At 48.6% G+C, this 21,912-nt stretch overlaps 1 protein-coding gene across 5 annotated transcripts in view; it reads right to left on the reverse strand.

Moving 5' to 3' along the window:
* LTBP1 (latent transforming growth factor beta binding protein 1) overlaps window positions 1–21,912 on the reverse strand; it is a 300,379-nt gene that overhangs the window by 251,162 nt on the left and 27,305 nt on the right. For all 5 annotated transcript variants that reach the window (XM_084900645.1, XM_084900647.1, XM_084900643.1 and 2 more), the window contains exon 3: window positions 16,673–16,970. In XM_084900645.1, the coding sequence (XP_084756771.1) occupies window positions 16,673–16,970 (298 nt within the window). The remainder of the gene's footprint in view (window positions 1–16,672; window positions 16,971–21,912) is intronic.

Consider the following 21,912-nt stretch of genomic DNA (forward strand, 5'->3'; position numbering starts at 1 on the left):
GGGTGCTCGTGTAGATGGGTCCCACTTAAAATGGAAATCGAGTTACATCACGCATAGGAACGGAAATCCGATGTAACCTGAGGACCTGCTGTAATCCAAAGTAGTTTGTGAGGAGGGAGGGACAATACGGAGAGGAAAAAAGAAAACTACCCAAAGGGGAACAAAATTAAAGAAAAAAAAAATTTTTTTAATATACTTTATTGATTTTTTACAGAGAGGAATAGAGAGTTAGAAACACCGATTAGTGAGAAACATCCATCAACTGCCTCCTTCCTACACACCCCCTCCTGGGGATGTGCCCGCAACCAAGGTACATGCCCTTGACCGGAATCGAACCTGGGACCATTCAGTCTGCAGGCCGACGCTCTATCCACTGAGCAAAACCGGTTAGGGCGAGGAAAACTTTAAGTACAAATAAAAAGTGCGAGGGACAGTAAAAATTGGATCACCCTCATGGAAAATACCCAAATAGCTTTTATAAGCAAGTTCTCCAAAGCATCCAATCTTATACAGGATTTTCTCAAAAAAAGTAAGGAGAAGGAATACTCTCTGGCCCATTCTATTGGGCTAACTAACATCACCTTAATACCAAAGCCATATCAAAACAGTATGAGAAAGCAAAATTATATGCCAGCTCACTCATGAACACAGATGTAAACTGAAAGCTCTGAAAGATTTAAGAAAGACACAATAGACAAGTGAAGTTTATTATACGAATGCAAAGTTGTTCCAACGTTAGCAAACCTTTCAATAGAATTCCCCACGTTATACATAAAAGGCAACCATATGACCAAACCAACAGATCAAATGATCACATTCAACATCTGTTGATGCTCTCCGCAATCTAGCAAGGCAAGCGGCTCCCCTTCACTTGATAACGGGTATCTACAGACATCCTACAGCAAATATGGCCCTCCGTGATGAAAGGGGAACCGAACCCTTTTTAAAATAAGGAGCCACAAGCCAAAACCGGTTTGGCTCAGTGGATAGAGCATCAGCCTGCGGACTGAAAGGTCCCAGGTTCGATTCCGGTCAAGGACATGTACATTGGTTGCGGTCCCATCCCCGGTGGGGGGTGTGCAGGAGGCAGCTGGTCCATGATTCTCTCTCATCCATGTTTCTAACTCTCTATCCCTCTCTCTTCCACTCTGTAGAAAATCAATAAAATATATATTTTTTAAAAAGATCTAAATAAATAGAAGGACATATTTATACATAAGAAGCATCAATATCAAAGATACGCCCCGGCAGGTGTGACTTGGTTGAGCATCATCCCATATACCAAAGGTCATGGTGGGCTCCCGGCTAGGGCACATACCCAGGTTTCAGGTTCAATTCCTGGTCGGGAGGCAACAGATCGATGTGTGTCTCTCCCATTGATGTTTCTCTCTCTCCCCTCCCCCTTTATCTCTCTCTCTCTAAAAGCAATAAAAACATATTCTCTCAAGTGAGGATTTTTTTTAAATGCACATTCATCTCAAATTATATACTGATTCTATGCAATAATCAAAATTCCAGCCAGATTAAAAAAAAAAACAAGTGACAAACTGATTCTCTAATTACATGGAAATGCAGCTGATTCAAGGATAGACCAATATAACAGGACAGAGAATTCAGAAACAGACTTACACATCCCCCCCGAGGGGGATGGGCCCCGGGAGCCTGCTAAGGCCATGCATGTTTTCTTTCTTCAGTGCACACGGGAATGTTGGCTTTCATGATTAGCCTTTAAGCTGTGCGGGCTGTAAATTCTATGTCCTTTTCGTAAATGATATATTTTTCTAACAATAAAAAATAAAGATGTACAGCTGGAATTTAAAAAGCTAAGGACCTATAAAATATTGTCAACGTACAATAGGACAGCCCATAGGAAGGCGTTTCTAACCAAAGTCCTAGGAAAAGTGACGGAGGAAGCAGCAGGTATGGAGTATTTGTAGACAGTGAAGTGTTTACAGTGAAGCACACACTTCTTCATTCTCCTCTGCTTCCACGATGCATAGAATCACTACCGCACAAGAGACGTTTTACAGAGCACGTGTGAGCAAAGAGTGTGTACAACCATCTGGTGCCCACCTCCCCAGCACTCCCGTCTTCACGCTTCGTCTCTTCTCCGGACTTCCAAGTCCCAAACTTGGCAAAGCACGCCTTATTGCCGGAGGGAAGATAATAGCGTTCCATGTTGGGGGTCTCAACATGTATTTTTCTTCTCTAATTTTCCAAAAAGTACTTTCGTGGCACTCTATTCCGCTTTAATTGCGGCAGGCCTTGGAGATGCTGTGGCTCAGCTCCAGGCCACAATCACAAAGTGAGTATCGCAAGAACGCAAATCGTAACCGTCCTGCCGGTGGAGGGTCTTACTTTCAATTTGTAAAATAAAAATAAATTAAAAAAAAAAAAAAAAACCACAGTATCTGTAAAGCACAATAAGCTAAACCCCATAGAACAAGCTATGCCTATACTTCTCACACCACGGCATCACGGAATCTAAACCAGTGAGAAGCGATTTTTTTTAAATGGAAACAAAACAAAACAAAACAAAACAAAACAAAAACAAACAAACAAACAAACAAACATATGTATGTATATATATATATATATATATATATATATATATATATATATATAGTTAGTAATAAGTAAGACTGAACAACAAAACCTCTTCCAAAGCCACACAAGGGCTGCCTTACGAACTCATTTGTTTCTCATTTATTTCCCCCATTAGCAACGTGTTGCTAAAAATCCCAAGAGAATAAAGCATTGCTCCTCTGCAGGAAGCCCTCTCCCTCTGCAGCAGGGATCCGAAGAGAGGCAGCCGTGCCCCATGAGCAGAGGAGGCGGCTCCAGGTCGCCCTGCCAAGAATGACAGAGGCCGGCGGATCCACACCGCCCTCCTCGGAGCCTGGCATTCCGCAGCAGGAAAACAAAACCGACGTCCATGGCAAAGCAAAGCTTGCCACCTGCTGCCCGGTGGCATAATCGTAAAAGTTCAGACTGGGTCCACGTTCTGTATGCAAGCCCTTTTCTGAACGGATCGGTATGGATGCCTGTGTATACTGTATTTTATTTTATTTTTTTTTTGCACTCGTTCTCACTAATATTTTTTTTAAGAGAGAATGTCAGCCCCGACGTTTTTTTAACTGATTCTGTTTCCAACCCTTTACATAATCAGCCATAACAAATACGCCTAAACAAAACAAAAACAACAAAGACAACACTGCACACTATGATACACGTTGTGTATATAATAGATGGGCTGCTGTGCCCTTGTGTTTATTACAGTATCCAGGCCCGGGGAGAATTCCTTTGAAAATGTGCCAGCATTGTCCTGGGATCCAAGGCCTGTCATCGTTCTAGATGATACTGAAGACTAAGCCCATTTCCTGGCCCACGCAGACTCCAAAATGCAACCAGCGCTGAACGTTAGTATAGAACATTTGCATTACAAAACGTGAAGTAGCAGCCCAGCTAACCAAAAAGAAAAAAAAGCTCGCCTCCAGGATTTCAATATTGCTTTGTCAGCTCTAAATATTCAGGCTTCTAAATACCTTAATTATGTTAAATTAGCAAGCGTTTTCGCTGGTTGAATAAAATAGTTCTAGGATTCTTTTCCATTGGAATTCATTCTAAGAAAATCTGAAAAATAAAAGCATTTTTGCTCTCCCCTCATCCCCCTTTCAAAGAAACCACACACCTCAAGTTTGGCCTGATTCTTGTGATTCTGTAGATCTGTGTATCCATGCTATCATCCCCTCAAAAAGAAATACAAGACACTCCCAGGGAGAAAATGAAACTATGCATTTAGGAGGGAAAATATTGAGGGGAGAAGAGGCAGAGAAGAAAGAGGAGAGAAGAGACAGAGAAAAAAAGGAGAGGGAAGAAGGGAGGGGGTGGTAGAAGAAAGACGGGAGAGGGGAGAGGGGAGAGGGGAGAGGGGAGAGGGGAGAGGGGAGAGGGGAGAGGGGAGAGGGGAGAGGGGAGAGGGGAGAGAGGGGAGAGGGGAGAGAGGGGAGAGGGGGAGGAAGGTGTGGGGGGAGAGGGGGAAAGGGGAGAGAGGGAGAAGGGGAGAGGGGAGAGAGGAGTAGAGGAGAGAGGGGAGAGAGGAGTAGAGGAGAGAGGGGAGAGGGGAGAGGGGAGAGAGGGGAGAGAGGGGAGAGGGGGAGGAAGGTGTGGGGAGAGAGGGGGAAAGGGGAGAGAGGGAGAAGGGGAGAGGGGAGAGGGGAATCAGTCCCTCTTCCTGGACTGATTATTTCAAAAGTAAATCATCCAACACTTTCTAGCAAACTTTGGCTCCCTAGCTAAATTAAACAACAAATATAAGCAAAGGTGTGTGTGTGTGGGGGGGGGGGGGGGTCGCATTTTTTATTATTTAACACCACCCAATAAATAATGCCATTTTTCTTACAGACTTCAATTATGGGTAATTATTTTTATTAAATTATGATAAATATTGTAATAATGACTAATGAGAATCAATCCAAATAGAAACTAGACATACAATCCAACTAGAAAGGTAATTAAGAGCCCGTGGACATATAGGTGGGGCTCCTCTCTAGGTCATCATAAAGACATCCTGGAAGGTGTGGGCTTCCTGTCACCTAAGGCAGAGGAAGAGGAGTGAGCTGAGCACTCTGAGTCTAGCATGAAAACCAAAGAGAGAAAGCGGAGATCAGTATTCAAGGAGCGTCAATCACATGAAGTGGTTATGGCAAAAGCTATACAGCCAACAAAGACAACGATAGAAAACCGGAGTCTGGTGGACACTTGAAGAAGAAACCAAGATCTTGATTCCTCTGCAGGGCATGATGACCTGCCACAAAAGATGGGAATGTTCACCTGACCAACACAGAAGAATCTTGTTCTGATCATGGACTGGTGAATCTGAAGACAGGGCCAGAGTGAAATAGGGAAAGGGAAGCATTCAAAGACCATTTCCACTGTCCCCCACTCCCGAAGCGATGATGTATTATTTGATTTGATGAGAGAGAGAGAGAGAGAGAGAGAGAGAGAGAGAGAGAGAGAGAGAGAGAGAATATGAATCATTAGACTACACATAACTTCTCACCTGGCATCTAAAGGAACCATCTTCTTGACTGGTAGATAGTCTGCATTCCTCTGTTTTAAAGGAAATCAGCTTTCCTCTTAAGACCACACAGCCAGCTCCTTTTGGCATCCCTTTCTCCAACCTCCCCATCAACCCCAACCCAGCTTCCCAGGGGAAAGTCTTACACTTCTTTAGCGGCTGTGAGAGGCATCTCTCCATTTCTCACAGCCCCGCTCAGAGATCCTCTCTCTGACTGTCAAGGCCTTCCATAATCTGATCCTACCCACCCAATCTCATCTCCTACCGCTCTATTCTTCCTAAACAGACCGGTCTCCGGCCAGTCCTGGGGAAATAGGAGACTCATTCCAACATATCTCCCACCCTCTCATTTCCTGCACTTCAAGGTCAGCCTCTCCTTCACTTCCCCAAACCCTCCTGACTCCGGTAAGTGTTCCTCTGCTCGGGTACTCACTTCCTAATGCCCCACTAGGATTTATAATAGGTAGTCATCAACTAAGGACTTATCCTATATTATTAACTACTTTTTAGGCATGTTAAGCTTGATCCTTTTAATTAGAGTGCCAATAACATAACCTGGCATATGGCTGACACTCAATAAGTATTTGCTGACAGACTGAATGAACCAACTACAGTAAACCTAAAGTGTGTGTTGTGCAGGTGAGGAGAACTGTGATCCTATCTTCATGATGGTTATAGGTGGTTCAGGGGTACATGCAAGATTTTTGTCTGTATCAATCAACAGCTTCTCATAGGACAGGAGAATTCTGAAATATATTACTCAATGAATAACAGGTTATATTCTTATCCTCATAGACAAGTAGAATTCACACACACACACACACAAAAAAAAAAAATCCAATTTAAGAAGTTTTTCCCCCAAATTTTGGAATTAAAACATTAAATAAGTACTAATAATTTGCATACAGGTACCCCCTCCTTTGAGAGTTCTTAAAATGTTTGACGAATGGGAAGTTTCATATGAAAAGAATTTCTTACAAATAAAAAAATTTTATAAGACCATGTACTAGAAAATGGGATAAAGGTTGGTAGATTATTCATATAATAAGTATGTGAATAAACATGTAAAAAATGCTCTCCCTCACAAAAAAAAATCTAAGGAAACCAAATTGAAATAAATCTGTAAGCAATGTGAGAAAAACATACATCACGGGAATATTTAAAACCACTAAGACTTTACAAACTATACCTTACTTGATTTACCAAAGTCTTATTTGAAAATAACCACACTTACTGTCCCACGTAGTATCAAATATCTACATGTAACTAACATTTACTTTTTTTTTTAATATATTTTATTGATTTTTTTTTTTTTCAGAGAAGAAGGGTGAGGGATAGAGAGTCAGAAACATCAATCAGAGAGAAACATTGATCGGCTGCCTCCTGCACACTCCCCACCAGGGATGTGCCCGCAACCAAGGTACATGCTCCATACCGAAATCAAACACGGGATCCTTGAGTCCGCAGGCAGACGCTCTATCCACTGAGCCAAACCAGCCAGGGCAGACTAACATTTACTTTGACTTAAAAAATCACTACATCAAATTAATATGAAGCAACGTGGCAACAAAGAAATGAATCAAGGAGACCGGGAAGCATGTCAGCCTTACGTGAAGTATTTCTAACAGCACACTAAGTTTTCCAACGATTCAGGTTCGTGGGTCACCTTTCAAGTCATTAAGGCAAGTAAGTTGTGAAATGCTTGCCCTCACACATGAAAATGGGATGTTTAGAAACTTCTGTTACTCCTTCAAAAGAGCTTCATTAAGTCCAGAGCTAAGTAGGAGCTATAGGAATGGAAGAGGAACAGAGAGAATTTTGCTGGGGGGGAGGGGGAGGGGGAAGGGGAGGAAGATGGTTATTTGTTCCCAGGGAGAGAGGAATGGGAGAGGACCACCGCTTCCTTTCACATTCCTTCTCTCAGAGTAAAGTGCACCCTAATCTTCTCCAAATGCCCACGTCGTCTTCCTGTTTGAGTTAAGAACATCCTTCCCGGCAGTATAATTAGGAGGGATTAGCTGCTGCATAAAGAGGCTTTGGACAAATTAAGGAAGAATGGAGTCTCACTTTAGAGTCTGTCCATCAAGCCTCTAAACGCCAGCGCTGGCAGAGGACCAACGCCAGGCAGGGACTGAAAAAGGCGGCACTTTGAAAGCCATTGGAGTGACATGTATGTTAAGGCAGCCCTAAAATGAGAAAGCTTTAGAAGTAAATTCCGTACGTGTGACACACAGGCCAGCTAATCTCCAAATATTTGGCAACAGTTTCTACACTGGTGATCTACTATAATGAAGTAATCGTCACGTTTTCTTCATGAGATACAATATGCTGTGACTCAGGGAACCTTGATTCTTTGGAAAATAAATGATTTTTTTTTGTCTGACAACATCGATTCACTTAAAATTTATGAAACGAAAATGCCTCACTTCTCTGTCCTTTTTATTTATTAAAAAAAAAAAATACTTAAAAATATTGTGCAAAATGTTTTCACCATTTTGATAAAAGGAGAAAAAAAAGAAAAGTCAGACCATGGTATATGAAAGATAGCAAAGAGAACATGGAATAAGAGGTCAGGTGGTTCAGCACTAGCCAGTGTGGCTCAGTGGACAGAGCGTCGGCCCAAAGACTGAAGGGTCATGAGTTCAATTCCAGCACGAACCTTGGTTGCAGGCTCAATCCCCGGGCCTGGTCCGGCATGTGTGGGAGGAGATGTGTCTCTCTCCCATCCCTGCTTCCCCCTCCCTGTCCCTCCCTCTCCCTTCCACACTAAAATCCAATGGCAAAATATCCTTGGGTGAAGATTAACAAAACAAAAAAGAGGTCAGGTTCAGGTCACAGCTCTGCGTCTACCTTCCCGTGTGACCCTGGGAAGGCATTCACTCCTGCAAGTTATGAAACTTTCTGGTCTGAGCTGGTTGAAAATTTTGGAAGATCAAAAAAAAAAAGCAACAAAAAACCAAACACCCTAATCCCTGTGTTCTATTTCCCATGATGCTCAGGTAACTTCCCAGCAGGACAGGAACCCACAGTGACTCCGTTCAAAGTCACTGAAACTGACAAGACCCTCCTGTGCTCCGGTCACGGCGCCCCCCGGGAGTCACACCCATCACGCTGGGATCACATCAACGCTGAGTGACAGCAGAAGTCAGCCTGCTGCCCCGGGTCCTTCCTCGCAGAGCCGAGCCAATTTCGCATCCAAGTTCAAATTATTAATATTTCATTAAATCCTGAAGAGGCCCAAAATGTTCAAGCGCAGACACTGGGTTTACAGTGTCTGGAATTCCCCCACGAGACTGGCATCCAGGCTCTGCCGTCGCCTCTGTCAGTGGCAGTGCCTCACGCCCATCGCAGGCTTCCCGGGAAGCGCAGGGAGCGAGAAGACCTAGCGCTGCGGGGTCCCGGCACCCAGTGGCGTCTGAGCCATGAGAACTCCTGGGGACACGGACAGGGATAGGCCGGCAGGGCCGCCACCACACGGAGGGAGGCCTGGGAGGAGCGGCTGTCCTGCCTGGTGAGTGGGGCGGCTGAGTCAACGAGTGCCTGCTCCCATCGGAGACCCTTTGAGCTGGTCTCTTCTCATTACTTTGGGGAAACTGAGGCAGCCCAGAAGATGTGTTATCTGCACTGCATTCCTGCGGGGTCAGACTTTTCCATTGAGAGCAGTCCCATGCGATCCCCCTCACTTACGCATTCAACAAGTAAGCACAGGTGGGGTGAAGCACAGAAACCACAAGGAATGCTGTGAAGGGAGGGGGGGGGGGGCAAGAAAGGCTCCCCAGTAAGTGACAGAGGAGCAGAGAATGCTTCCCAGAGGACACTGAGATCGGGAGAAGGAGCAGGTGCTGATTCGAGGAGAGGAGAGTGTGCATGGGGCACGGGGCATGGAGTGGGGGAGAAACAGAGAAAATATGCCAGGAAGGAGCTGGCAGGGTCAACAGCTGCCTGCGTATGGGGACAGCCAGGGGAAAGGGAACACATGCGACCAGGCAGCCTGATCCCAGGGAGGGGCAAACAGGTCCTTATCCTCAGAGCACGGAGAAGCGGGGGCGGGGCCACAGGAGACAGGTCTTTGGAAAAGATCCCTCTAGTTGTGAACACAGGTTTGGGCTTAATTCTCTCATCCTACCTAATAAAAGAGAAACATGCAAATTGACCGCACCTTCGCTATGCCCACCAGCCAATCAGGGTGAGTATGCAAATTAACCCAACCGATATGGCGGTTAATTTGCATATCCAGACCAGAGCAAAGACTGAAGACAGCATAGAAAGAAGCCAAGCACTGCAGAAGGGAGCGAAGCTGCGGAGAGGCAATCAAGCAGGGCAGGGGAGAAGGGAGGGAAGCAGGCAGGGCAGCGGAGACCGCAGCAGGAAGCCCTATTGCAGGAATCTTCCTGCAGCAGGCCTCTAGTACTTTATAAAGCCCCAAGCGCTTAGGACAGAGGGGACAGTCAAAGCCTCCTCACCCCCCACCTCACAGGGAAGTCTACCTAACTCCAACAGGAATGGGAACATTGTCCAAGCCACTATTTCGTTCCCCCCCTCCCCTCCCTGCCGGCCTTTCTGGTCCCTCCCACTCTCCCGCATGACCCTGAAAACCTCTCGTCTGAAAATAGCCGTCCTGGCTAACGGCAGGCGTTTTCTCCTGGATCAGCAAATCTCGGGGCTCTCTTTTCCAGGCGCGTAAGTAGACATTCTTTCCACTTAGAAGCTCTTGCCTGCAGGACCGTGAGGCCAGCCATTCCTGCGGGGTCCCCGCTAACACATCGGGGGCGCAAACAGAGCTGGAAATAAACTTGGCTTCAAGAGCTTCGGGAAAAGCATGCCTACCGTGCAGACTGCTGAACGTTGCTTTTTATTTCCTACGTGGGCAGGTTTTATGTAATCTCAGGTGTCCTCGTCCCCTCCCTCACACAGAACTCACATCTTATTGGCTCTTTATTCTGATCCCAAAGAGCTGCCATAAGAATGTGGTCTTCAGATGTAGTCTGCACTCTGCTGGAACGAAAACAGGCGCCCAGGCCAAGGCAAACAGGGAGAGAGGACGGAGGGCGACCCCAGGCGCAGCATCTCTGGAATGCCGAGCGGAGCCAGATGTGATTTTCACTGCAGTCGGCACGACACCCCAAGACCGGCTCTAAAAACCATTCTTGCGTTTGACACCGGCCTTGGGGGCCTGGCCCGCGGCTCCCGGGTCAGCCAAACCGCACTCTGTTCCAAAGGCTTCTGGGCGGATTCACCCCCGGTTCCACTGTCGGTTGCAGGCAGTCCTCTGACAACAAATTAACTCCATTTTCCCGCACAGATGTATGACCACGTACAAGAATCATCCACGGGAGTCACTTTATCAGGCCTAAGGGCTCTGGTGTCATGGTCGCAGAGAGCGACATTCCTAGTCCTCTCCCACTCTGTCCACGTCTGCCCGGCCCTTCCCAACGCCTCCGCCGCAGGCCACTCTGTTAGTGGGTGGGGCTTCTTTCAAATGTTCAAATGTCCCAGTCTCAGCTACGAGTGCTACAAAACGCTCGAACCGTCTCCCTACAGTTTTCACTGTGGGTGTCGTTTCACTGCTGGAGGGTTTTGGGGGGATTTTTTTGTAGGGCTACGAGAGAGTCCAAACAGAGGGAACAACTTTACATCTTGCCGTGGTTGTTGTTGCTAATTAGGAGAGAATACATCCAGGAACATTCCAGAAAGTCTCCCCTCCTTGTGGGTGTCTCAGCACAGTTTTCGTTAAGACCGGACCACAGCGAGAGGAGGCTGAAAACTCCACGGCATAGACGTCACCTAAGGCTGCCTCCGGTCCACTGAGAAGGTGGAACCCATCAACCCCACGTGGATTCTGAAGGACCTTCTCTGTATCACTTAACAAATGCTCGATGCGTTTGAATTACTTCTGTCTTATAAAAGGACGTTCGTTTTCTTTTTTTAAAATATATATTTTCATTGATTTTAGAGAGGAAGGGAGAGGGAGAGAGAGATGGAAACATCAATGATAAGAATCATTGATTGGCTGCCTCCTGCGCACCCCCTACTGGGGATCAAGCCTGCAATTCCAAGAATGTGCCCTTGACTGGAATGGAACCTGGGACCCTTCAGTCCGCAGGCTGACGCTCTACCCACTGAGCCAGACCGGCTAGGGCTAAAAGTACGTTTTCTAATGTGCTGTTCTCCTCCTCACATCCCAGGGAAGAAAATGACGGGCAGAGGGACAGTCAATGGTATCGGATAAATGCAGTCCCCTCAGCTGGTTTGAGACAGGAAAAAGCTAATGTTTCCAAGAAACTAGCCACCAGTCTCAGGAACATCAGGCTACCACAGACGGTGAAAACAGCCAGCCCCCGGCCAGAAAAAAGACTGGGCCCACGTGAGCTTTGTAGATAGAGGTGACACCATATCCTGAGTAAAACCAGGCTCCCTTCTCCAGCCGGAGAGAGGGGACAGGGGACCTTGTCTCCTGCAAAGTGCTTCCTCCTGACCCAGCGCAGATAACAGCTCCCCGTCTGGCAGAGCCCTGGGGGCAACTTCACATTCTTATCACACAGCTCCACGGAGCAGCAGGAGGGCCCGAAACCAATGTTTATGGGAATCCTCGACGTATTCATGTGACTAAGGACCCTGGCCCGTGCGGAAGAAGCTCTGGAAAGCTAAAGGGTTTTGAATGCTGTTCCCTTGTAAGTCAGTCAATGAAAGAAAACCACCACATGACCTCACTCATTTGTGGATAATAAAGAACATTATAAACTGATGAACAAAAAGATAGACACAGAGACAGTAAAGCAACAAAAAGACTGTCAAATTACAGCGGGAAAGGTAGGGAGATCTGAGGGAGATAAGAGATCAACCGAAGGACTTGTATGCATGCATATAAGCATAACCAATGGACGCAAAACTCTGGGGAGGGAGGGCATGTATGAGAGTGGGGAGAGGGGGGAATTGGTAAGATATGTATACATATAATACCTTAATAAAAAAATTAAAAAATTAAAAGAAAGAATTAACACCTTTTTAAACAGGTAACGCAAGGCAAGACCTATGACTGAACAGCGGCAATTCTCCAAACACACTGCCGGTGCCATGGGGATAACATTCATGGGATGCAACTGTGAGAGGAGCCTGAGGGGTGAATAGGGACTTTCCGAAGAACCCGGCGTTACAGAGTGGGGTAGGTGCCCGTTCAGGCGTAAGAAAAGGGGCTGCCATGTGTACGCAGCAACGTGAAGCGTCATTCGTTCCTTGCATCAGCTCATGAAGTTTCACTGTTGCTTCACTGTGTCCTTTTGGAATTGTTAGGTGGACATCTTAGTCTTTAAAGTGGTTTTCAAGCAATCTTTAGAACTTTTCTATAACCCCTCGTCTTCCTCTACGTCAAGTTCCAATCCATTCATGTCCTCGATGTGGTCATGTTCAAATATGTCCACACATGCTTTGCTATTTCTCCCTTCAAGAAATAAGCCCTAATAACCGATTTGGCTCAGTGGATAGAGCATCGGCCTGTGGACTGAAGGGTCCCGGGTTCGATTCCGGTCAAGGGCATGTACCTTGGTTGCGGGCACATCCCCCGTGGGGGGTGTGCAGGAGGCAGCTGATCGATGTTTCTGTCTCATCTGTGTTTCTAACTCTCTATCCCTCTCCCTTCCTCTCTGTAAAAAATCAATAAAATACTCGAGAGAGAGAGAGAGAGAGAGAGAGAGAGAGAGAGAGAGAGAGAGAGAGAGGGAGGGAGGGGGAGGGAGGGAGGGAGGAAAGAAGGGAGGGAGGGAGGGAGGCAGGTAAATTCCTCTCCCTTGGAGGATGGTCTGACTTGGCGACTCGCTTCTGATGAGCAGAATGAGGGAGAAGGGAGGGTACACCGTTTCCAAGACTGAGGACTGAAGAGGCGCCGTGGCCGGGTCCCGGCTCTCTCCAGCGTGGGCTCGCTCGCGCTGGGAGGCCAGCATTGTGTCATGAGGACACTCACTTACCCCAAAATAAGATAACCTGAGAACTGGTACAATTCTCAAACGCGGCAAGATGGTCCTATCATCCGTGCTGCCTCGGCAGTCTGAGTAAGTGTGAGTTCAGGTGGTCGTGTCATTCCCGAAATTCATCCGTGGGCCATCTGCCCCCTCCCTGTGCACCCCTCTCAGGTGGTAGCCAGTTATTTCAACATCCCCCTCAGAGCAGGACCGATCTCATACATAGTAATACCTCTGCAGTCTCAGGGCAACCTCTGAAAGCTTTTGAAGAAAATACCAGGACTGGTTAGTCTCTCAGGCCATCTCTTCTCCTAACCCTAAAGCGCCCAGTAGACACGCAGTCTCTGAAGCACGTTACCCAGAGGCATACCGGGGACATAGGCAGGCCTGGTTGCCCGAGCGGTGCCATGCAATGCCGTGGCTCACACACACGTGCTGGTCTCCTGGGGCATACAGACGTTAGGCTTGCCATAGACGGTAGCCTATTCAGTACGCAATAAATAGCACTGTGTCTCAAAAATGTACATGCCTTCCTTTAAAAATTCTTTATTGCTAAAGAATACTAACCACCACTGAGCCTGTTGGGGAAAATGGCACTCAACACTGGGGCACCACAAACTCTCAATCAGAAAAAAAAAAAAAAAAGAAAAAAAAAAAAAACACGCAATATCTGAGGGGCACAATACGCCAAGGTGCAATAAGAGGAAGCACAATCTAACAAGGTATGCCCACCATGTGAGAGCTGACACCTCAGCCTCCTCTTGGACTCACCACATTCTTGTCCAAATTATACCGCTGCTAAAGAAAAGGAAGGAAGGAAGGAAGGAAGGAAGGAAGGAAGGAAGGAAGGAAGGAAGGAAGGAAGGAAGGAAGGAAGGAAGGGCGAGACATCTGACATATGGTTCTCACCAACAACCCTCACACACTTCCCAGAGGGTCACCATCTAGCAGGGAACGGTGCCATTCAAGATGAAGGATGTCGCTTGTAAATGACTTCCCAGCTTATGTAAGTAACGACGCTGGAGAAAGAATGACTGGCACGCTCAGTAATAGGTCTCCTGTGTGCCAAGGCGTAGCTTCACGCGGCCCTGCCTTTGAGATTCAGAACAATGCCGGGGAGAGCTGCCTCGGTGTGACACATCCCTTCAAGGACATGGTGACACGCGTGTTCTGGCACCAGAAAGCACAACTCGCCGTCCTTCAGAGAAGGGGTCAGCACACCACAGCTCAGGGGCCGAGAAGTTGGCCCACGGCCTACAGGCTAAGAATGGTTTCTGCATTTTTAAAGGGCTGAGGGGGTAAAAAAAAAAATCAAAAGAAGAATGATATTGGGTGACATGTGAAGTTTATATGGCATTCAGCTTTCCATAGCCATCAATAAAGTTTTACTGGAGCGGTCACACATTCGTTTCGGCATCATCTGTGGCTGATGTTGTGTTATGAGGACAGAACGGAGGAGCTGAGACAGAAATCCCGTGTCCCCCAGCAACCCACCGACAATATCGGAGCCCTCACAGGAAAAGCTCACTTCAGGGCATGGGTGCCCGATCCCGCTGCCTCCACTCACAGCCCTAGTCTGCCCGCATTTTAACCCAAACACTTATTATTATAAATTATTATTATTATTATGGCCTTCAGCAAATGACTTCACCACACTGCACCTCATTGTCCTCACCTGTAAATGAAATTAATTAGTGATTACCACACAGGGTCATTGTGAGTGATACGTTGATAATATATAATAATATATACAAAGCACCTGACACAGTACCTGCTGGCTAAGTGACTAAGTATTGGTTAGGAAACACTGCTGCCGAGGATGCGTTATCACCACGATTCCTTCTTGCTGGGAGTAGCGGGATGTAAATATCTTCCGAATAAAATGCCAGCCACGTGGTCGGATTTCAAACCAGCCCCTCCCCCGATCCACTTGTCACGGCAGAAGTGAAGTGCGAGACAATGAGGAATGAGAGAAAATTGAAGAAAAGCAGGAAGAAGAGGGCAGAGGAGGGAATGCAAGGAGAAAGAACAAGTCAGAAGGCCTGTTCAAACGGGATGTATAAGTGAGGGTAATTTCATCCACAGGAGCCTGAGGGCGGGCTGGGTCCTCACCACCACCTGGAGCCTGTTCCCAGCGGGGAGAACACACTGGGAATTCCAAGCTCAGAAATGACTGCTGGGTCAGGCCCGCTCTTACGCTGAGGGCTTCCTGTAGTTTACATTCCCAGGCAAAGGACAAGTGATCGTTGTGGTCAATTCTGCACCTTGTTATCCACTTGGAGCAGCTGATTACAAGGCACCACCAGCACCAGGGTCTCAGGCAGCCGAGCCACTCCACCGGGGCCCGGCCTGGATCCAGGCTCTCGTCTTGCTCGGATCAGCTCTCCCCGATGCTCAGAACAGGCTCCGCGCCCAGAAATAGAACAGAGCTCACTCCGCAAAGATGCGCCTGCGGGGCAGCTGGCAGTGCCCTCCACCTGCTCCGGGGCCGGGACCTCCTCTCCCCGAGGCCCCCTTCTATGGGAACGGATACCTTCTCTGGGGAAAGTGCAGTCCCTGCCTTCTCCGTGTAGCTTTACAGATCACACTGCGTGTGTCTCTGCAAATTATTATTTCCAAACTCGAGAGCACTCTCCTTCCCCTTGCAGCCCTCCCCCCCAAAAAAGGATTTTTAAACTCACAGCTCCACCCTAACCAAACAATTCTCTCTCCTATTTCCCTTCCACCCCCGCCCCCTGTCATCTCCACTCCTGCTCTGGTCTGTGCTTAGAGCAGTGGTCAGCAAACGGCCGCTCTTTGGCCCCTTGAGTGTTTAGCAAAGGCCAGCTTCCGAGTACCCTCATTAAGTTAATAACAATGTACCTACCTATAGAGTTTAAGTTTAAAAAAATGTGGCTCTTAAAAAAATGTCGCCGAGACCGGTTTGGCTCAATGGATAGAGCGTCGGCTTGGGGACTGAAGGGACCCGGGTTCGATTCCGGTCAAGGGCATGTACCTTGGTTGCGGGCATATCCCAGGTAGGGGGTGTGCAAGAGGCAGCTGATCGATGACTCTCTCTCATCGATGTTTCTAGCTCTCTATCTCTCTCCCTTCCTCTCTGTAAAAAATCAATAAAAATATTTTAAAAAATAAATAAATAAATAAAATAAATAAATAAATAAATAAATAAATAAATAAATAAAAAATGTCAATCGTTGTCCTGTTGATGTTTGGCTCTGTGGACTAATGAGTTTGCTGACCCCTGGCTTAGAGTCGGATCTCCCTGCAGAGGCTAAAGGCACACATCGAGTGTTTCTCAGAGACGCGGTGTGTGAGCCTAGACAGGGGTCTTCAAACTACGGCCCACGGGCCACATGCAGCCCCCAGGGGAGTCTGATCTGCCCACCAGGTTTTTTGGGCAGTGAGCGCAGCCGAGGTGTTACAGTAGGAATTAGTAGTTCATATAGTCCGGCCCTCCAGCTCTCTGAGGGACCGTGATCTGGCCCCCACTTTAAAAAGTTTGAGGACCCCTGAAGCCTTAGGGAAAGCAGAGACAGACATGATGGTGCACGTGACTGCTGCCCACAGTGCAGGGAAAGGAGGGTGGTTGAAAGTAACTGAGATGCCCCCGGGCCGGAGGCACGTTCAAAACACTCACTGAGAACGTCTCTGCTGGGAGAGTCCCACGGCTGGCTTGGGCTTGAGGGTCAAGGTCATCTGGGCCACGGGGCTGACCCTGGGGAGGGTGCCCGCCTTCTTCGAGGACACGCGCTTCACCGCTGGCTCAGGGGGGACCCAGGAGGCCGCGGGCCCGGCACCCTGCCCCGCAAACCCCGGCGGCGAGGTGTCCTGGGCGGCGGTCATCTCGCAGGCTTTGCCTGTGGTCCCCGGTTTGCACACGCAGAGCTGAGGCCGGAGACACAGCCCTCCATTCTGGCACGGGGGCACGCAGCTGGCTGCAGAGAGAGAACAGGAGACACCGCGTTGGAAGGAAAGCATCACGGACGTGGCTAACGCTTCCGAAGGGTCAACAGTCACCCATCAAGGGAAGCCCGACTTAAAGATGTCAGGATGGTGATGGTAGTGATGGCAGCTCATATGTATTAACATCTTTCTACGTGTCGGGCACTGTTCTCCTGCATATCAACAAACCTGCCTAGCCAGCGTAGCTATGAACCCAGAGGTCAGGGTTCAATTCCCCATCAGGGCATGTGCCTGCCTTTCAGGCTCCATCTCCAGTGTGGGACATGCCGGAGGAGGCTGATCAATGGTTCTCTCTCATCATCGATGTTTCTCTATCTCTCCCTATCCCTTCCTCTCTAAAATCAGCAAAAAGATGATGTTGTTGTTGTTGTTTATTCTAATCCCCCAGCAACCGTTTTAGTCGATATTTTATTCTGCCATTGTACTGATGAAGGGGTTGGACAGCTGTCAAAGGTCACACGATTATTAGTCTAGGGAGGAGCTGGGCTTTTTATCCAAGCGAACTAGCGGCCAAGCCGTCGTTCTCATCATTGTACTCTGACCGCCTCTCAGAAACGCATCAGAAACTCAGGGAACCACTTAAGAAAATGCTCTGCCCTTCTCTGTCAGCGGTGCCCTGTGGCATACGTTTAAACTTTCGGCATCCAGGTCAGACTTGGCAAAGTAACCAAAGCCCACAGCCCCCTCAGAGAGAGCTCCAGACCTCATCCCGCAGGAGCCACCAGCGCTCAGAGACAATCTCTCAGACACGGGGCCCAGCCCACTGTTCTTTCCACGAGAGAAATTCAAGATGCAAAAGGCGGAGAGTCGCCCGATAGACATGGTTATGCCTTTGCCAGGGCGCTGTACACCACCCCTGACTTTATAATGAAAGGCAACCCAAAAGCAACAACCTCCTCCCCTCCTGCGTGCTAGCACAGTGGCCAAGCACAGTTTTAAAGTCAGGAGGGCTCTTGGTCTCGGGTAAGGCAGGTAGACTTTATCGGCCCCAGGGGAGTTCACACGTTACTGACATACGTTCCATGAGGTTCATGTCGTTGGCCTACAAACATGCCTTCTCCAGTCCCTCCTGTATTGTCCGAGGACAGGTGTGCACGCCAAGCTTTCGCTGTCGGCGCACCGTGGACGGAAACGCTCGGTCCTGAGAGAGATGAGACTACATCGCCCACAACGTCCAATGCGAGGTTCAGTCCATAGACAGATGTGAAGGAGGTGAGGGGTATGGACCAGGGGAGGCTCAGGACGGAAGATGAAAAAGGCCTGAGGCCCGCTGATTTTCTTAGAAAGAGAGACGACACTCTTCCCACCGTCCTACAGCACTAGTCCTTTGGTTATAGCAGGTGACAAGAAGTGAGTGTCAAGTGTCAGAATACTGAGCTGACCCATTTTCCAAAAGCTGAGAAGGCTTCTTAAAAAAGAAAGAGAGGAAGAAAAAGAGGAGAGGGGAGAGCGAAAGGGGGGGGGGGGGGCTGAGGAGGGAGGGAGGGAGAGAGGGGAAGACAGACACAGCCAGCTCCCTGGGTGACCTTGGGGCTAGTGACTTGACCTTGGCCTCTGCACCTGTGCATGTTTGGGGGCAGAGGGAGGGCAGCAGCCGCTTGTTCTGAAACGGTCCCCACGGGGCTTCGCCTACGAGGCTTCTAGAATTCCGCGTCCAACGTGGTGCCCTTCTGGAGCCCAGGATTCTAAGCGATCAGCGTTGTTTTCCTGGCGCGTGACCGCCGGGTCCCTTCTGGGCCGGGGGCATTTACGGAACGTCCCTGAGCGGAAGCAGGCTCCGCCCGCGGGGAACAGAGGGGCTGGGAGCGAGGACCGGGCACCTCCACGTGCGCATTCTCCTCATGCTTCCCATTAGTGCCTTGCTTCGGTGGAACATCTGAGAGCGATTTCCGCTTCTCCTCCCTCCCAAGGTGTCGTCTGCTGACCCCCAGGGAGGCGGCCGGGGCAGCAGAGCCTGCAGAAGCTGGTCCCTGACAGAGGCCCAGGCCTGGGGTTCCCCCCCACCCTCCCCCAGTGCCACCGAGATGGCACAGCAAGAACCGTCCTTAGAGGGTATGGGGGGGTGATGAGGGTAAAAGGGCAGAGATTGCTTTTAACTCTTCAAGTGTTGTATGTGGTAGGGGGGGAGGGCAGGAAAGGAATAATAAGAGAAAGAATTCAAACCACAAAAATGTCCTGCTGGAAGGGAAAGAACCAGGCCTGTACCGGTGTGACTCTGTGCAAAGGCCTCCCCTGTGCGGTGAATGGTGAGCGGAGAACCAGTCCCTCCTCCTCCCGCCCCCGGGGTCCTGGCAGAAGCCCCCGGGAGCCTGCAGATAGCAGGGGCTGGCTTGAACTGGGGGTGGGGGGAAGAGGGGGGGTGCAGATTCCCTAATGGCCAAGACAAGCCCCTCCACCTGACATGAGAAGCAAAACTCATGTCCTGCAAGCAGCGGTCCTCACACTAAGGTGATCAGACGTCCCGCTTTGGGCGCGACAGTCCCGATCTTTAACAAACTGTCCCACCAAAAGCAGGAGGCCTCACACTCACTTCTCAGCGCTGGGGGGCCAGGGCCAGCAGCAGCATCGCCTGCAAACGCTGCCGAAACGCACTCTCTCGGCTGCTGCGTCCAGAACTGGAGCCCGAAGCCTGACCGCCTCCTGGTGGGCCCCACACACTTGCACGTTTGCAAACCACGGACAGACAGACAGCATTTGAAAACGCAGTCTTCCACCAGCCGATTATTTTTTTTTTTTTTTGAGGATTTCTATTTTTTTTAAATATATTTTATTGATTTTTTACAGAGAGGAAAAGAGAGGGATAGAGAATTAGAAACATCGATGAGAGAGAATCCTCGATCAGCTGCCTCCTGCACACCTCCTACTGGGGATGTGCCCGCAACCAAGGTACATGCCCTTGCCCGGAATCGAACCTGGGACCTTTCAGTCCGCAGGCCGACGCTCTATCCACTGAGCCAAACCGGTTTCGGCGAGGATCTCTATTTTTATCATTGGGAGTTCCGTGTTTTCACACCACCCGTGCTTTCACCACGCGGCATTCTTGCTGTGATCAACGTGTTTGTTTTTTGTGGCCCTTGTATGTTTCATGCATAAATAAAATAAAGAATGTTCCATGTGACCAAATTCTCAAGATAAATATGGGCCCCTTCCAAGAGTGTAGACATATGGTCGCCATCTACTTCCCGGCCGGCGCGAACGTGTGCAGGCATTCATGAGAAGGCTGTTATTCCGAGGTGTTGGACTCTGTGGAGTACGATACATACGTGTCACAGAAGTGCTTTGAAAAGGTTGTTTCCGCCATTGGATTCTGCATTTTCCCTGCCAGCCGAGGGTCGGCACAGTGAGCCAACGTTACATGCAGGTCTTACCAGAGGCCTGGGAAGTGGTCCTCAGGCTTGGGCTGCACCGCAGAGTCAGCGGGGCAGCTGTGAAGCCGCTCAGAAACTCAGGCCTGAGACGGGAGAGGGGGGAGGAGAGGGAGGAGCCGGGGGAAGGGATGGAGATGTACAAATTGCCCGTTATGAAGACAGTCCCAGGGGAATATCGTCAGTGATACTGTAATAACCACGTACGGTGTCAGATGGGCACTAGATTTATCGAGGTGATTACTTTGTAAACTAGATCAATGTCTAATCGCCAGGTTGTACACCTGCAACTGATTATTACATGTCCACTGTCATTGAAAGACTTTTTACATTAAAAATAAACAAACAAAGCCCAGGCCTGATGCCAGCAAATGGGGGGATGGAGCTCAGGCACCAGTGTGTTTACTTGGTGTTACATCCCCAAGGGACGGCACCGGGCAGCCAAGCCTGAGAACCACTGGGTCAGGGAACAGAACCCTCATCCACAAAATTCATGCAGGGATCGGGTCCCGAGGCGTGGCCCGTGATCAGGGCCAATCAGGGCCCTCCTTACCCCAGGTGCCAGCTGCTGGCTGGGGCCTTCCTTCACTCTGCGCCGCCCCCTGGTGGTCAACACACATCAGAATGAGCGGCCGAACTCCCAGTTGGTCGAAATCCCGAGGGGGCAATTTTCATATTAGCCTTTTATTATATAGGATAGGATACTGCTACTTATGTGATCATATTATAACTGTCTGTGTCAATAAATTACATAAAACAATACTATTTGTTCGTGTGGGTCCACGGGAAATCAGTAAAAGCATGAAATATGACTGGTTCACACTAAGTTCGTGACAGCGACCACCTCAGGGAACGAACCGGAACAACAGTGAAGGAGGATAGAGATCACTTCATGGGGTACTTTTTCTTTAAAAAAAAAAAAAAAAGAGCTGAAACCGGTTTGGCTCAGTGGATAGAGCACCCCAATAGAAGGTGTGCAAGAGGCAGCTGATCGATGTTTCCCTTTCATAGATGTTTCTAGCTTTCTATCCCTCTCTCTCTTCCTCTCTGTAAAAGATTAATAAAATATATTTTTTTAAATAAAAATAAATAAAAAAGAAAGATGGGTAGCAAATATGACAACAAGTAGACCTATATTAACTACGGGGAGCAGACACATAGGGGTTTACTGTTGTGTCCCTTGTATATTTCTGTACATTTTTCCATTTTTAAAAACCAAAATAATTTTTTTAATCCAGCAAAGACAGCTGAGACTTGTACCGTGTTTCCCCGAAAATAAGACATCCTCCGAAAATAAGACCTAGCGCAACTTTGGGAGAAAAAATTAATAAAGACACTGTCTTATTTTCGGGGAAACAGGGTAGGTAGTTACACTTGTTCCTTAAGCACCAGGGGAGGGGGCGAAGATAAGGACGGGAGCCGTCGATGTGGCAGAAACTGCCACCACGACCACAATGAACTCCATCTGCAAACACTGGCCTCGGAGCGAGCGGAGACCCCGCCTCCGGACCTGGGTGAGAGGGACAGGCAGCGGCCTCGGAGCCCGTCC

Source organism: Pipistrellus hanaki, assembly GCF_964339955.1.
Source record: "Pipistrellus hanaki genome assembly, chromosome: 12".
Taxonomy (NCBI): Eukaryota; Metazoa; Chordata; class Mammalia; order Chiroptera; family Vespertilionidae; genus Pipistrellus; species Pipistrellus hanaki.